Raw genomic sequence first — 15,944 nt, forward strand, 5'->3', positions numbered from 1 at the left:
GACGGACTGTGTCCGGGCCTCGGCTCGGTCCCTTTCGTGCCTAGGGCCGAGACGCGGGCGGGAGCTCATTGGCTGCAGAGGGAGCCAATGGCGTGGTGCGCTGCGCTTCATCGCCACTGGCTCGAAGCCGTAGGAAAAAGCGGTGGGGAAAAGTGACAAGCGAATTCGCCCACGCCGTTTCGCACTTCTCCCGCCATTCGGTCTAAACATAAATTGGCCTCCGCGGCCACTAGCCACACCGCCTGGTGGGACACCAATCACCTACAACCTCTCACTAATCCGGATAAGAAACTTCGATGTTGTTTAGACCTAATCTTTTCTTTAGGAAAAGAATATTAGAGAATTATAAGAGCGCTTGCCAGTCGTGGTGCGGGGGCACAAGTGTGCGACTGTAAGCGCGAATGGTTGTGGGTTCGATTCCGGCTCGAGAAAATACAAAACAATATGTAGAGTTTCGGGATTCCAGAATAAGTAGACCATTTCATTGGGTGGCTCTCCATTCATAAGGTTTGAGAGGAATTTTTTTTTTAAAAATATATGGTAATTTGCTCGTTCTGCTTTCGAGGCAAAGCGCGGTGTTCAGTTCCGCCACTCTCAGCTGAAAATGAGAAACATAGTGACTTAACAAGTTCCCCCTGCCTACCCTGCTGTGTGCGGGATAGAGCGTGAATCTGATAAAAAAAACACACCGAATACCTATTAAGTATTATTTATATAAATAATATCAACAAATTAGACAGACATAGGTTCATAATAACGCTTTTGACGCAAAAGACCGTGCAAAGTGGAGTAGGTTGAGTAGGAGGGCAGACCCTGGCAATAGCCGGGATTAATGCCAGGAGGAAGAAGAAGGAGGTTCATAATAACGCTATTTCTCGTCACAGCTGCACTCCATCGGCAGTCGTTCGACTTTTCCTATAGCATCATCGACAGCCTTGTTTACTTCCCACCATATACCGCCAGCCAGGACGTTTTGGAAATATGGCGGCACATTGTCTTCTCTCAAGAGATACCTATAAGTAATAATACTCATTAAAATTAATATTTAGAATGTGAGTATACATAATATAGGTAGGTAAGTACTTACTACATATATATATTATATAGGTACGCCATTGGTTATGGTTTCGAACCTCAGTCGAGAAATGAAAATATATATTATCATTCCTCTCAAGGCAAAAGCGCGGCGTTGAGTTTCGTCACTCAACACGCAATACCTCCATAATACAGCGGAAAATGAGGAACGGAGTGTCTTAACACCAGGTTCCTTCTGCCTATCCTGCTGGGTGCGGGGTACAGCGATGGACAGCATGGTGATCATTAATAAAAAGCTAAAATACTTACAATATGATAAGGCAGGTGCTATGTTTTACTTTAAAAAATTAAAAAATAAAAGACATACCGTACCGTACCTAGCCTATTTCATAAGTGAAAATCCTTAAGTAAGATAGTTTGACTTGAAAATGTCATTATTGAGGTCAGTCTGGAGCAGAGGCCCAGTTTGCGACTGTAAATCCGGCTGGTTATGGGTTTGATTACCAGTAGAGTAAATGAAATACCTGTTTAATATTTTCATTTTTTCGCTCTGGCAAAGCGCGACGTTGAGTTCCGCAACTTAACACGTAGGGGAGAGCGGGGCTAAAAGTTACCGAGGTAAGTTGTTCCGATGGAAATAATTTCGCGGAGAAAAGTGATAGGAATATTTAGTAAACATATAGTGAAATGCAATGTGATAGCGCACCCATGGCCAGCATATTGAACAATCCAGTGGCATCCGAAACCAATGGAATAGCACACGGGTGTCGTTGGTGCACGTTTGTAAATATTTTTGCATTTCATATTTTTGGTCTATCTCACAAATTTTAACGATTAGCCTCGAGTATGTTAGTGTTTTTTTTACATTATATTACCTACTATTTCGGAACACTATTTGTAAATTATTTATGTTTTCTATATCTTATTTGTATTTAATTTTTTTTCAACACGTGTTTTTGGGGCTAGATGTTCCCTTTGTTTGGGGCATGTTGAGACCTATTGTTGTGACGAAAAACTTTCGCCAATTCATTTGTACCAATAATGGGATGTAAATATTGTAATTTTTCATACTAAAAAATATTGCAATTTAGTAACATGCGGACTTATGCTCGGAAATCAACTCGAGGTTATGTGCCATATGAGTTGATGCAAAAAGCAGCGGATGTAGTTTTCAAAGATTGCAGGAATAAGATAAAAACTGTTACCAAAGAATTACATATACATATTAAGTGCAAAAACCTAAAGGTATAATTTTTTTGTTTATTATTTTGGTTTAACAAAATCAAAATAAGTTTTATTTTATGTAAAATTATCTTTTACTTTTTACTTCCGTTGTTTTTCGGCTCGGTTTTTTTTTGTTCAAAATTAATTCTTTCACGATTTTAAGTGATAAGTAACCTTAAAAGGATACTTCTTAAACGAGTGTTGGTTGTGGTGGTAGTGGTTGTTAACGAGTGGCATCTGTTGTGATATGTAAAACTTGACTCAATTAGGTATTATTTTTGTGGAAACTAACATTTGGGTATATTAACAAGAAAATACATAAAAAATATTCGGGCGAATTGGGAACCTCTCTTTTTTTGAAGTCGGTTGAAAATGAAAACTTCTTTTTTTAAGGTTGGTTGAAAAGAAATGCAACGATGGGGAATCTTACTTCTGACAATAATTTTAACAAAGTTTTCCCTTGTAACTATTCCAGTATAAGCAATATTTACCAAAATAAAAACAAATTTTCTCAATTTTGACCGGATTTTATAATCAGAACCTAACTAAACTTTTATCAAACTATCCTTGAAGTGTATTCTTTCAAATAAGAAAAGAATCATTAGAATCGGTTGGCGTGATATTGAGTTATTCGTCATTTTGTCGCACACGTACCAATACAAATTTAATACTTATGTGATTTTCTCATAGACAAAATTGTCAAAAATAGACCAAAAAAAAATTGGTTCCCACACGGGAAGCACTACCTTTCAAATAAAAAAAAATCATCAAAATCGGTTCACCTAATCAAAAGTTATGAAGTAACATACATAAAAAAAAGAAACAGTCGAATTGATAATCTTCTTTTCTTACAGAAGTCGGTTAAAAAAGATTTGTTTTTGCGCCTGGTAATTATTACGATACTGTTGATTATTTCTTAAATAAACAGGCTTTTTTCGATTATTTATTGTTTTTTATTTTGCAAATAATAGCTTTAAAAATATGGTAACAATTTACCCCGGTCTGTTAACAACTTGCCCCAAGTCGGGGTAAGTTGTTACTTTCCGACTTCAGTCATAAAAAAAATCATAATAAAAAAGTCTTACAAAGAATACCCCAAATTACTGTTTTAATTGCAAGTCTAGATATGTAAGTTTAATTTGATTATATTGTATAAATACTAAAATCAAGTATTCGTAGCAATATTTGAGGTTAAAAAAAAATCGGAACTTTTGGCCCCGCTCTCCCCTAATGCTATCATGATTCGGCGGAAGGAGGGAAACGGAAGTATTTCAATGGGCCATTTCCACCACCCGGGAACATAGTGTCTTTACAATAGATTCCCGGGTTCCCCTATCTACCTCCCCTGCCAGGTGCGGAATACAGAGGTAAGTTAGGAAATTAATATATTCATAGTGTAAATTGCAAATCTCTAACGATAGATAACCATCATCGCACAAACACAAACATATTACATATTTATATGTAGAGGTAAAAATAATAAGAAAATAATTCAATTAAAAATAAACATTATTCGTCCTTTAGGTATAGGTATTATTAAGTACCTATATATCTACATACTATTTAAGATATTCAAATGTTATCGAAGTGCACAGAGACGACGTCTGAGAGAGAGAGAGAGTAGAGTCTGGTAACCTCTTGTCTTGACACTAAGTTTTCTTACCTGCTTTGCCTACTCCGATATATGTATGGAGTGAGAAGCTAAAATAACTTACTTATAAAATTGTTCTTCGTTGTACTCCTCCTCACGACGTCGCCAGTAGCGCTTTAAGTTGGGACTCATTTTCTCCGCCGATTCAATTTCCTTAATTGTAGTTGTTTCCTCAGATTCTTCTGTTCCTTATGGGATCAACCAATTCGCAATGTCAATGTTATAAACAAAAACTACTTTATACTTTGGAAAAAAAATAAAATAAAATAGTTTTTAATTTACTCCTATTAAGATAGAAAAAACAAATAATGATACTTCATAGATACCTATTTATACCTATATATTTTTACATTAGACAAATTTCTTTATATATACCTAGTTAAACCCGTATTTATAGGCCGTTTTCATTCATAGATATATAACGTGAGATAAAAAGGACATCTTAAAATCGATCTCAGAGAGCGGTTAAATAAAGACGAGCCTTAGTTCTAAGTGCCTACTTATAATGTGTAAATAGTTAGAGTTAATGTACTTATATTAAACTAGCGGCCCGCTCGCGGTTACACCCGCGTGAACTATATTATTATTAATTTCTGTCTCCATGGCTACGTCCTAGTGACGTCTATGCAAAATTTGAGACTTCTAGCATTTGTAGTAACGAAGTTTCATACAAACTTTCGACCCCAAAAACAACCCCTTAGAAATCGAATATTACAAATTCCCGTCTTAGCGAGCACCTACGCCCTATAAGTAACTCCTATGCAAAATTTCAGACTCCTAGCACTTGTAGTTTCTGAGATTTCGTGATGAGTGAGTGACCTTTCGATTTTATATATATAGATAAATATTTAACGTTTTCAATTTTTTTACTTTATATTAATGAATTTACTTTTCAGAGAGATATGAGGCCGTCATGGCGCAGCGTCACAAGGGTGTGACTGTAACCGACGGTTGTGGGTTCGATCCCCACTCGAGGAAGTGAAATATTTATTTAAGTTTAAATTTCCTGGTATCGCGGCAAAGCGCGGCGTTGAGTTCTGCCACTCAACACACAATGGCTCCAGAATCCGGCAGACAGTGGGGAACGGAGTGCCTACCCTGCTGTGTGCGGGATACAGCGTGAAGCTGCTGATTTATTTTATTAATTTACTTTTTTTCGTTAATTTAACAGTCAATATCTCTACTTTCTACCTTCCTCAGCTTCTTCTGTTGACACCTCTTCTAGGGGCGGTTGCGGTTCCGTAGTGATAGTTAATCTTGCCCTGTTACTGATATCTTCAAATAAGCGACCTTTTATTTTCTTATATACTCTGTTTTACAAATATTACTTTATAAGTAAAATTACATGTTTTGTTTGCTTATAGACGGAAATGACACCAGTGGGTTAAAATTGGGGACCGTTCTTTTTTTTATTTCACTGAATATGAGTGGGAAACATCGTTTTATATTGCATATTATTATAATAATTTAGTACTTTGGTACATATGAAAACAGCATTAAGCAGGCACGCGACACTAGGTCAGTAGGTACCTATATATGAGCACGTCATTCCGCTTTGAACGGAGAACGTAGAAAACGTAATACGTATTCCAATTGGATCTTAGTCTAGGTCATTTTTTAGCTTCATAGTCTATCCTACACATACCAGGGGCAGGCAAAGGAGATCTGACGCACTTTATTAAAAAATCAGGCCTTAATAGGCTATAGGGGCAGAATAATTTCATCAAAATCGGGACATTATATGCTTTCCTTTAGCACCAACGCCGTGTAAAGAAAAAAGAAGAGTCACTATCGTAATTTATCCTGATAATTGTACCTCCTTCTCTTACACTACACAGAATAAACAAACTTGTCATTATAAATTTTAAATATTTGACATTCATCTTTTACCTATGTGCAATCTTTTGTATAATTTTATCGTTATTTTTCTCATTTTCACTTCTAAGATCTCTTGAGGGAACATTAAAAAGAGTTTGACTCTCGTTTTCCAAAAGGTTTCGATAGCGAAGGACAGCGGTCACAAGTTCTTTTGCACCCATTAATTGTTCTCTTTTATCATCTGGCCACTGTTGCTCTAAAACGCTAATTACAATTTTCTATCAGATATCATTAGTAATGATAAAATATCATTTTTTGTAGTAGGTACTCTTAAATATTTAAAAAATGAAGTCGATACCGCAAAATAAAAGCTCTAGGTAGCCTTTTTGGTAGAACTGGATTGGGCTTGATGGGTTTAGGTTTGAATCTTTTATAAGGACGCATCCAATGATAAAATCCCTTTCCAGTATCTATTTCCAAATCTTTAAAGGTCATAGATTTCGGCTTATCACATAATTTTGAATCCATCAACCATTTCTAAAATAAAATAAAAATTCTGCTATAAATTATGAATAATGTTTAAAGATGTGGAATTCATCATTCACATTTCTCTTCTTTATTTTAGATAAATACTTACAGTTGATTGAAAAAAATACTAACTTCTGATTCCGTAATATCAATGGGTGCCAAAACGGACCAAAGGCTCCGATAATCTCCTAATGTGTGATATTCATTAATGGAACACCATATATGTTTTTGACAGTCTTGCTTACATCTTTCAACGAGTGCCCGATGTATCAGCTCCGAACAAGATAATTCGCTGTATTAGGCCCGTATTTATAAATTGTCATTGACTTTCAAGTCTGAGATCGAACTTGTGATGGCGTTTTGATTCATAGATATTAATTTATGAATAAAAAGAGAATCTCAAGATCGATCTCAGACTTGAGAGCGGTTTGTAAATACACCCGTATTTACTTAGACAAATTTTAAAATTAAAATAAATACTAATAATTTAAAGTAAAAGTAAAGTATGTATCTTAATTTTAAATATATTTTTTAACATCTTACCGAGTCAGCACAAAAAATCTCAGAGAATTCGCTAGTAACATTTCTTTACACGATGTATGCGATGTTTTTGTGCCAGATAAACTTTTAAAACTTTCTATATGTTCGTTATCAGGTAACAGAGACGAAGGATCTGATATTTTAGATGCATGGTATTCCAAGGAATTTTCAGAATCTTGCGGAATATCAATATTACCATCTTTGTCAACAATAACACATTTACCAACTGCATCTAACATTTTTAACCAGTGCATTTTGATATCACTAGAGTTATCAACTTCAGAACAAATCTTTACTTCGCAATTGTTATGCGAGTCACACTCAGTACAAGTAGTATGGTCTAAACTTAAGTATTTCCCATTAAAAGTCGCTGATGTAACGTTGTTTAAAACGAATTCATAATTATTATAACTATCTATAACGACACGAGTGTCGCTTGGCGATTCGATGCTAATAGTGTCATTATATTTATTAATGGTAACAGTGGTAAAGTTGTAATGTTCTATTGAATATATTAAATAGACCGACACGTAACCGTCTTTCCTACTTCCAGTAGAATTGGTTTCAACTAAACTTTTGGAATTAATTATCCGTGAGCCTCTCCTGTACAACGATGAAAAACTTCTAGGAGATTCAGAATCTTTACGGGGTACTGTATCATTTTCTAATTTTGCTTCAAACATAGACAAATACTCTATTTCTTCATCAGTCCATTCGGGAAATATGTCGGTTTCTTCAATTACAAAACTTGTTGTAATTCTTGTGTTATTTGGAAATGTCACAACTAGCACACCATCTTTATTCAGTAGTATATTTGTTCCATCCATCCGCCTTGAAAATATTTCTCCTAAACAATAATCAGTTGCTGTTTTAATAAGCACTTTTTCAGTATTTACTTTTTCATTATTTATCCATTTTTCTTTTAAGCCATTATTTTCTATTATTTCAAATTCTTCTATATATAATTCATATTCTTTTGGTTTCAATAGGTTTTCATCATCTTCGACATTCTTTTTAGGTGACTTTGAAGGAGTTGCTTTATCTTTTTTCTTATCTTTTTCTGTACCCTTTTTACTTTTATCCGAACTTGTGGTACTACGCGCTTCTTCAGAACCTGCTTCATTAATAATTCTTTTTTCATATTTAGTTACCCTATAATACGTTCCATCTGGTTTCAGTATTTTTATATCACCATTTTCATCAAAAATAATAACTTCACCATTTAAGCTTATGCAACGCATGTCTTCATTAAGGTTGTTTAACTTTGAAAGGTAATGTTGCTTAATGTGAGAAATTTTCTGTGAATTATTTTCATAAACGGTTTCGGTAACAAGCCCAGTTGGCCAGGTAAGGACTAAAGAATAGAAAGGCTTGCATTCAAGAACTTGTGTATCTGATTTAATTATATTAGGAGACAAATTTTTATCAATTACACTTTTGTGTATTGTTTCCTCATCTAAAGATGTAGGAATTGCATAAAATTGTTTTTTTATATATATTATTAAGTCATCTTTGGTTTCGATTCTAAATGATTCACATAAATCAGCTGTGTTAGAAGCGGCAATTTCTCCCAACGCCTTATGCATCCAAAATTTTATTACATTATTGTTCGTAACATTAAGTGTTACGTATTCTAGATTCATTGGAATCAATAAAGAGTATAATGTAGAAATGCGAGTACCATCTTCAGAATAAAAAGATGTATCTTTGCCAAAAAATTCTAATCTTCTGTCACTTAAGTCATAAGCAGAAAATGGCTTTTTCATAATTTCAGTTTTTTCTTCTACCACAGAACAAGGTGATTTGACTTTCTTCACATTTTTTGAATCTAAGTTGACTTTAGGTACAGGTGTTTTTGATCTATTGGAGGACTCTATTTTCGAAACAGATGTTTCCGAAGTATCATCTTTTATTTCTTTCATTTGATTATATTTCAGAGATCCTTCCATAAGCAATTCATATTCCACATCTGTATTTTCTATACAAGACTTCTCTAGTTCTTGATTTTTTGACTCTTTTTCGCCTAATTGTGTTTTCATTTTTATATTTTCATCATAGATCATTTCCTCCTTTTTTATCCAATCATAATGTTCTTCTAAAACAAAATCAAAAAAGTCTTGTAAGCATAAATAAGTAGGAAGATGGCAACGCCATTCTTCCCTAGCCATTCCATTACTATCATGGTTATTATAAAACATCAAAATAAAGCAGTCAGTAACTTCACAATATTTATAATCGACACAGTTAAATTGATTAAACGCGTTCAGTATAACTTGCAAGGCGTTTATGCCCGTAAAATCTTCAAAATATTCAAAATTTTCTATCATATGATTCATAGGCTTTTGATTAGTTATTTCTGATGCTGATGCGAGCTCACTAATATCTGGACATTCAAAAAGATACTTTATTTTAAGATCTTCATCAGAATCAAGTATAGAGGAATCTATAGACTCCTGAATTACTAAGCTTTCGGAGTGTAAGGAAGACAAATTTGAATTTCTACATGCATATAAACTACTCTTTATCAAAGGCTCAGCAAGAATACTTCTTTTTAAATATTTTTTTTTGAATTCTTCTTTAGTAGAAGGTACCAAATGTTCTTTTTTCAATGCGCTTCTATTATTGTACACCTTTCGGCATGCCAATATATTCATAAGTCTTTTCAGTTCTATCTTTTCTATGTCCAACCTATCGAAGCAGGACACAAGCAAATTTACATGAAAATTAATTTTAGCTTCTACCTCTTCAAGAGGTTTTTTTATAGCATGCCATAGTTTATTAAAAGGCATACCAGACAGCATGGCATAAACTTCATTATTTAAAATTGTATCCTTTAAATGAAATGTTTTGTATTTCAAAAAGTCACCATGATTTATCATAATAGGATCTTTAAAATTTTCATATTCCTGTCCACACGTTACACGATATTTATTTTTAAATGATTCAATATTACCCAAGTTATTCATGAATTCCCTGACAAGTTCTTCTGATTTACATATTTGCTCTTCTGGACTCTTGTTTAATGTTGGGCTGGTCATATGAGACGTAGATGTGCTATTATTATTATTTAATAATGCACTCTCCTCACACACTGCTAGCAAAATAGCATGTAAAACTGAATACGTGGTAACTGATTCTAACGGGATGTCTTTCACTTTTGGAAGGTAAAAATCTTGATATAAATCTGTTTTATCATCTAATGGTATAGTAATAATGTCCATATTATTTAAGTAGTGATTATGTTGTCTAGTTAAATCATGTAGGTCATACATCAAATAACATATTTCATCATATATTTTTTCCTCACATTCTGATAGCTTTTCGTCAGCCCAATATGGAGGTGAAAATACAACAAAAGCTGTATCTTTAAAGTCATCTGCAGTACTTTTATCAATTCGTAATTGTTGTAAATCTTTCCAAAAATTAATAGTTTTATCCGTGAGTAATTCAGTTTGACTGTGTCCTCTTTTAGTAGTACGGGATAGACTTGGTGGGATGAATGTGACTGTTGGATCTATACGTATTTGAACTACAGCTGTTAGTGGTATACCAATTTTGATGAGGCTACCCGCAAGGTACGGATCTAAAAATCCTGTCACAGCAACATACAAATTAGGACCATCTTCAGGGAAATCGTCTATATAAATCTTATCTCTCCACTCTTCTCCTCTAACACGTAACAAAGTATTATATTTTTTATCCTCTTCTAATTCGATAGGTTTCTCGCTTTGTTGTTCGGTTGCTTTCCCCTTTGGTGGCAATGGTTGTGGGTCAGGCTCAGGTGTTTTAACCACAACTGTACCTCTAATTTCAGCATTACTTATCATTGTAACAGATTCTCTTTTCATGCCTTCGCGTACTTCTAATTTTTGTCTTTTAATGTACAAATATTCTTCTTTCATTTTTAGAATTAAGTTCTTGATTACAAGAGCCATTATTTCAGATGGAATATCTGTCTTCTCTTTTAAATATGCTTGACCCTCTTCAAATACTCGAAGACTATCATCTTTTACTTTTTTCTCACCTCCAAGTTGATTTATCATGAATATTGTTTCAGTCTTACATATATTCTTAATAACAAATCTACGTTCCTTAGCTGCGTACGTTTCAAATTTATTCAAATATATACCAGCTTGGTCACTTTCGGCGGCTTCTATCATTATTACTTTTACTTTCCACAATTCCTCATCTAAAGGAGCTTCCTCTATACATAATCTCCAATAATTTTCATCATTAGTTAAATCTTTTCCTTTTTTAAGACCCATATTATTATCTGCTAATAATCTTCGCTTATATTTGTCTTCGTGATAATAATCTAAGTCAATTCTTTATTTACGACTTTACAATAATATGAAAAACAAGTGCATAATAAACTGTCAATGCCTGGCTTTTTTTAAACATATAAATTATCTACAAATTAAAAGAGTTTTACATAATAACACTGTCCACGAAAGACAAATTTTGTTATAGTTTAAACAAGTTAAATACATTATATTTCTCTGTATGCCCCATACCAATAATAAAAACTGTCTTTCTATGCCTTACAAATAAATATTTCTTACATTGCATAGCAATAGCAGAGCTATAGGCATCTGCTAAAAACGTTTTTACAAAATATTATATATGACAAAAATATTATTATTATGAGGGCGTCGCCGTCGTGGCCCAGGGGCACATAGATGTGACTGTAACGCGACGCTCGAGGAAATAAAATATTTATTTAAATTTATATAAAGGAAAGTAAGGAACGGAGTGTCTTAACCATAGGTTCCCTCTGCCTACCCTGCTGTGTGCGGGATATAGCGTAAAGCTGATTTTTTTTTTTTACAAAATTAAAATTAACAATTGTTTACTACAATTCCTATTTTATACTATAATTCCAACAAAAAATCTTAATATTAACACAAATAATATTATTGAGTTTAAGATTTCTCTTGACTTACTTAATATGATACATTATAAATGAAGTTATTGTTACTTTAGTGTAATATAAAATTTTAATATTGTACCAACATAGCTGTAGTCTATGAAGTTTTAATTTAAATAAACTATAATTAGACTTCTTTAAAAGGATTATTAAATTAAAATAATATTTATATGACAAATTTTACTGAGTTTCATTAAAATATTTTTTAAAACTACATTTGGTATATTTAATATCACTATAAATCCAGTAAAAGTTTTTCAATCCAGTCTTTAATTATATTTAGGCCTTTTTTATTAATAGAATGTCCTAATCTCTCCATAATGTGAAACTCTCCTTGTACACCTACTGCTTTAAGTTCATTGAATGTGTCATGACCCCATTCCATATGCACAAGATCATCATTATCACCATGAATTTGAAGAAGAGGCACTAAAAGAAATGAAACAAGGTCATTTTATCATTATTTTGATCTATATGTATATCATAGTTCAACTTATTTTAAATTATAACCAGAAAATTATAAAGATCAAAATCTTACCACTAGTACTAGATTCTTGAAGCTGTCTATAAACAATAGAATTGTCATTTAGAAAAGAACTGAATGCAAATACTCCTGCTAAGTTTGGTTCCCATCGAAATGCAGTGTGAAGAGCTAAGGCTCCACCCATTGAGAAACCACCTAAATTAGTAAAATTTACATAATTAAGAGTAGTGTTTTTAGAGCAACAGCACAATATCTGACTGTAAATGTTATAGATGTGGGTTCAATTTCCTGCTCTGGCAAGATGAAGTGAGACATTGAGATAGCATAGTCCACTCAACAGTAGTAGAGTATCTTGTATCTAGGCAGATAGTGGTGAATCAAGTGCCTTGACACTATGTTTCCCACTATACAAAAAAAATTGTGAAGCTGCTGTCTTCATACAAAATCTATCATAATTCGAAATTTAGCCACAAAAGTTTTGAGTCTTACCAACAATAATTCTATTACTGGGAATGCCAGCATCATTTTCATTTTTAATTAGTTGCTTGATATGTACTTCAATTTTTGCCAATGATTCTAGTACCTCTGGTGCTTTTTTATTTATGTCAACACGATCAAACCAAACATTACTCCTTAAACCACCTGCAGGAGTATATGGCTGTAATGGAGCCGTCGGATACAAGATTTTTATGTGAGGAAATGTAAAGTTTTTTGACATTATGTGTACCCATTCTTTCATATGATCACCAGCGGCACCTACAATTTTATTTTTTAAGTATGTTTCTTTTTTAAAGTAAGATATGTATCTGAAATATAATTATTATATTTAATTAAATAATGAATTAGAATATTTATTATTATTTTTAATACCTGAACCATGAAAGAAAATAACAGTGGCAGTGTGCTTTACTCCAGTATGCTTTGTAAAGTGCAAGGCACCTAATTTAGACATACTTGAACTATTTAAATGTTTTAAGTCGTAAACTACTTAATTGAGAAATAGATTTTATAAGATTACAACGCAATTTTACGTTGATTTTTTTTTAAATAAGAAGAAATATATAAACTACTCTAATTAAGATTAAAATATATTGTTAAAGATAAATAATAATAAAAACGAAGTTCATTCGATAATATAAAAAATATAAAGTTTTCTAGTAGGTTATAATTTTGATAAATGTATTTATGTAATCGTTTATCTTGATCTTTATCACATGTCACTTATATTTACAATTTATATTTTTATTGACAATGATAGTTCATACGTCATAATTCATAGTGCACAGATTGCAGATCGCAGATGCTGCCCAAATTAAATTCCATGCTCATTGTAGGTAATAATGATATTTAGAAAATTATAATATTTATATTGTAGAAAAAGAAAATATGACAAATTTTCAAAAAAATATTTTTTATTTCATTATTTTTTAGAAAAAAACCAAAAAAAACCCTTCTTTTGCAGTCGAGTAATAAGATTGTAATGCTGATATTTAATATTAATTTTCACAAATTTAAAAATATCGCTTAATTAAAGTCGATTGAGTGAAACAACGCAATAATTTTGTTTTGTCCTGATGCATAGTCGTTGGTGGTGTTTTATGGTAATTAAAATCACTTTTATCGTATAAAAATATGTCAGGGACGTCCAAAAGCGCAATACATTTATTTAACAACAAAGATTCTTTTTCTTCTAATGTCAATATTTTAAATTTAGATGGAGGATTCCAACGTATTTTATGTTTGTGTGTGATTCTATCTTTCAATGTTTGATTATGAGTCATTAAAATTGTTTCTACTCCATTATTGACTTCGTATTCATTTGGCGGCGGTGTCAAATATGCATTATCAACAAAACGCCGGCTTTGAGAGATTGGACCAAGAGGGACCGCCGTTAGGCATTCTGGTTTTTTAAGATCATAATAGCCTGGCCCTGGTGTTTGTAGCGATCCATGTACTGGGATCCAGTTAAACCAATTTTGAAAACGCGGTGCTGTGGAAGAAAATGGACAAGCATGTTGAAGTCGATTTCGTTTAACCTTATAGGTAGGCTGTGGAAGGTCCGCTGGACTAGGTTCATCTAGTTTTCTAATTAATGGTTTCATTCTAATGGTTTTAGATCTAAACTCCCACGATGGGGTATTATGCTTCAATTCGGTCTTATGCCTTTCTTGAATTTCTTCTTCCGAAAGTGAAAAGCTACTATCGCTGTCGTCTTCGTCGTTTTCGACCTTAAATCTTTTTGTAGAAGTATTAAAGGGGGCTAAATTGCAATTTGTGACTCTATTTTGATCCGATTTACTGTCAATATTATAGCTTGCAGGACTTGGCCCTTTATCCAATGAATACTTTAACCTTACAGCTTTTGTTCCGAATGCTGCCGGTGTTGGCAATTTTGCATGGCAAATATTTAATGGCCCCTTGTCTTTTTCAAAATCCCTTTTAATAAAATATTCGGTTGGTCCTGGTATCTCATTGTATTTATTCGTTTGAAATCGTTGCCCTTTTGATAATGATGACTTTCGATATGTTTCGCTTGGAAGCATTGGACTGTAATCAGCCGGCCCAGGAAGATTTTCTAATATATTTCTCCTTTGCACAATTTCAATAAATCTTAATTGCTTGGAGGTTTTTCGTTTGTATGCTCTGACTTTCTCAGCGCATTGATATTCCTTTGTAGGATATGTTTCTAACGTATAATGTGTTGGTCCAGGTGTAGAGTCCGAAATTATGGTGGTTCTTTGAGAATTCCATTCACTCCATTTCCATCCGTGATAGAAAGCACTGTGCTCTTTTACATTAACATCATAAAATGGAGGATCATTTTTTATCTGTTTAAGAATACGTGATTTAGAACCTGCATCTCTTTTGCACGGCGAAGAAATACCTTCACCAAGTACAGAACGAGGAGGAACACCTTTAAATATTTTTCTTGGAATTTTGCCCTGACATAATTGAGAATTTGAATAAAAATTATCAGATTCTTCCTCCTCACTTAAACATTCACATTTAGCGTCCACTCCACAACGACATAATATTTCTTCTATATCTTCTTTACTCAAACTTTTGTATGGAAATCGAGGGACCTTTGACGATAAAGAAGAACAGTTAGGTATTCTGGGAGGTGCATCTCCATTATACAGGGCGTGCGTCCATACGGGCAATGTGGTTTCTGTTTTTCTGGGAGATTTTGACAAAAATGGTACATTATTTTGATGAATTAGAGTTGAATTTACATTTTGATAGACTCCAGCTGGTTCAAATATCGGAAATGATTTTGGTGCCGGTGGAAACCGTCCACTAAGATTGTAAGCCATTTGGAAATGGTGATATTAAAATATTTCGAAAAAAATTTAGTAGCTATAGATATTCTTGATCAGTTGACAAATTTTTGACATGACATTTCAAAACTACTAAGTAGATGCAATGTCTATGTTATTTTTCACACAAAAAATTCATACAAAAAATAAATTAAATCAGCAAATCAGAAATAAATAAAAATAGGAAAATACATACCTTCCAATAGTCTACGAAGTATATATATTATTAATTTGTGATGTTTTGTATTAATGAAATATTCTACTTACTTTTTTAATTTTTATTGTATTTCTACATCGGGGCTTTTTCATTAAATTTAATAATTATTAATATTATTTAAATAAGGTATCTTTTTTATCTTTTGATCCAATTCTAATAATATACCATGTTTTATTTAAAACGGAAAAAATGGTATATTTGTT

The 15,944-nt window shown here is 32.9% G+C and overlaps 3 protein-coding genes across 3 annotated transcripts; all 3 read right to left on the reverse strand.

Annotated features, from left to right (window-relative positions):
• Nucleotides 1–740: 740 nt before the first annotated feature.
• On the reverse strand, nt 741–11,061 carry LOC146526931 (uncharacterized). The gene is made up of 7 exons (XM_085205670.1): nt 6,800–11,061; nt 6,389–6,548; nt 6,087–6,265; nt 5,801–5,992; nt 5,102–5,220; nt 3,975–4,098; nt 741–1,013 (listed from the first exon to the last, which is right to left on the reverse strand). Exons 1-7 carry the CDS (start codon nt 11,059–11,061, stop codon nt 869–871), a joined length of 5,181 nt encoding a protein of 1,726 aa, XP_085061796.1. The 3' UTR covers nt 741–868.
• Nucleotides 11,062–11,886: 825 nt separating this feature from the next.
• Nucleotides 11,887–13,428, reverse strand: LOC146526932 (lysophospholipase-like protein 1). Its single transcript, XM_085206627.1, has 4 exons — nt 13,078–13,428; nt 12,697–12,963; nt 12,262–12,402; nt 11,887–12,152 (listed from the first exon to the last, which is right to left on the reverse strand). Exons 1-4 carry the CDS (start codon nt 13,157–13,159, stop codon nt 11,959–11,961), a joined length of 684 nt encoding a protein of 227 aa, XP_085062753.1. The 5' UTR covers nt 13,160–13,428; the 3' UTR covers nt 11,887–11,958.
• A 256-nt stretch (nt 13,429–13,684) lies between these two features.
• Nucleotides 13,685–15,578, reverse strand: LOC146526933 (uncharacterized). Its single transcript, XM_085206472.1, has one exon. The coding sequence runs from the start codon at nt 15,519–15,521 to the stop codon at nt 13,719–13,721; it is 1,803 nt and encodes a 600-aa protein (XP_085062598.1). The 5' UTR covers nt 15,522–15,578; the 3' UTR covers nt 13,685–13,718.
• Between the last annotated feature and the right edge of the window lie 366 nt (nt 15,579–15,944).

This window comes from Heliconius melpomene, chromosome 21 (assembly GCF_056956725.1).
Source record: "Heliconius melpomene rosina isolate 202511_hmr_F chromosome 21, ASM5695672v1, whole genome shotgun sequence".
NCBI lineage: Eukaryota > Metazoa > Arthropoda > Insecta > Lepidoptera > Nymphalidae > Heliconius > Heliconius melpomene.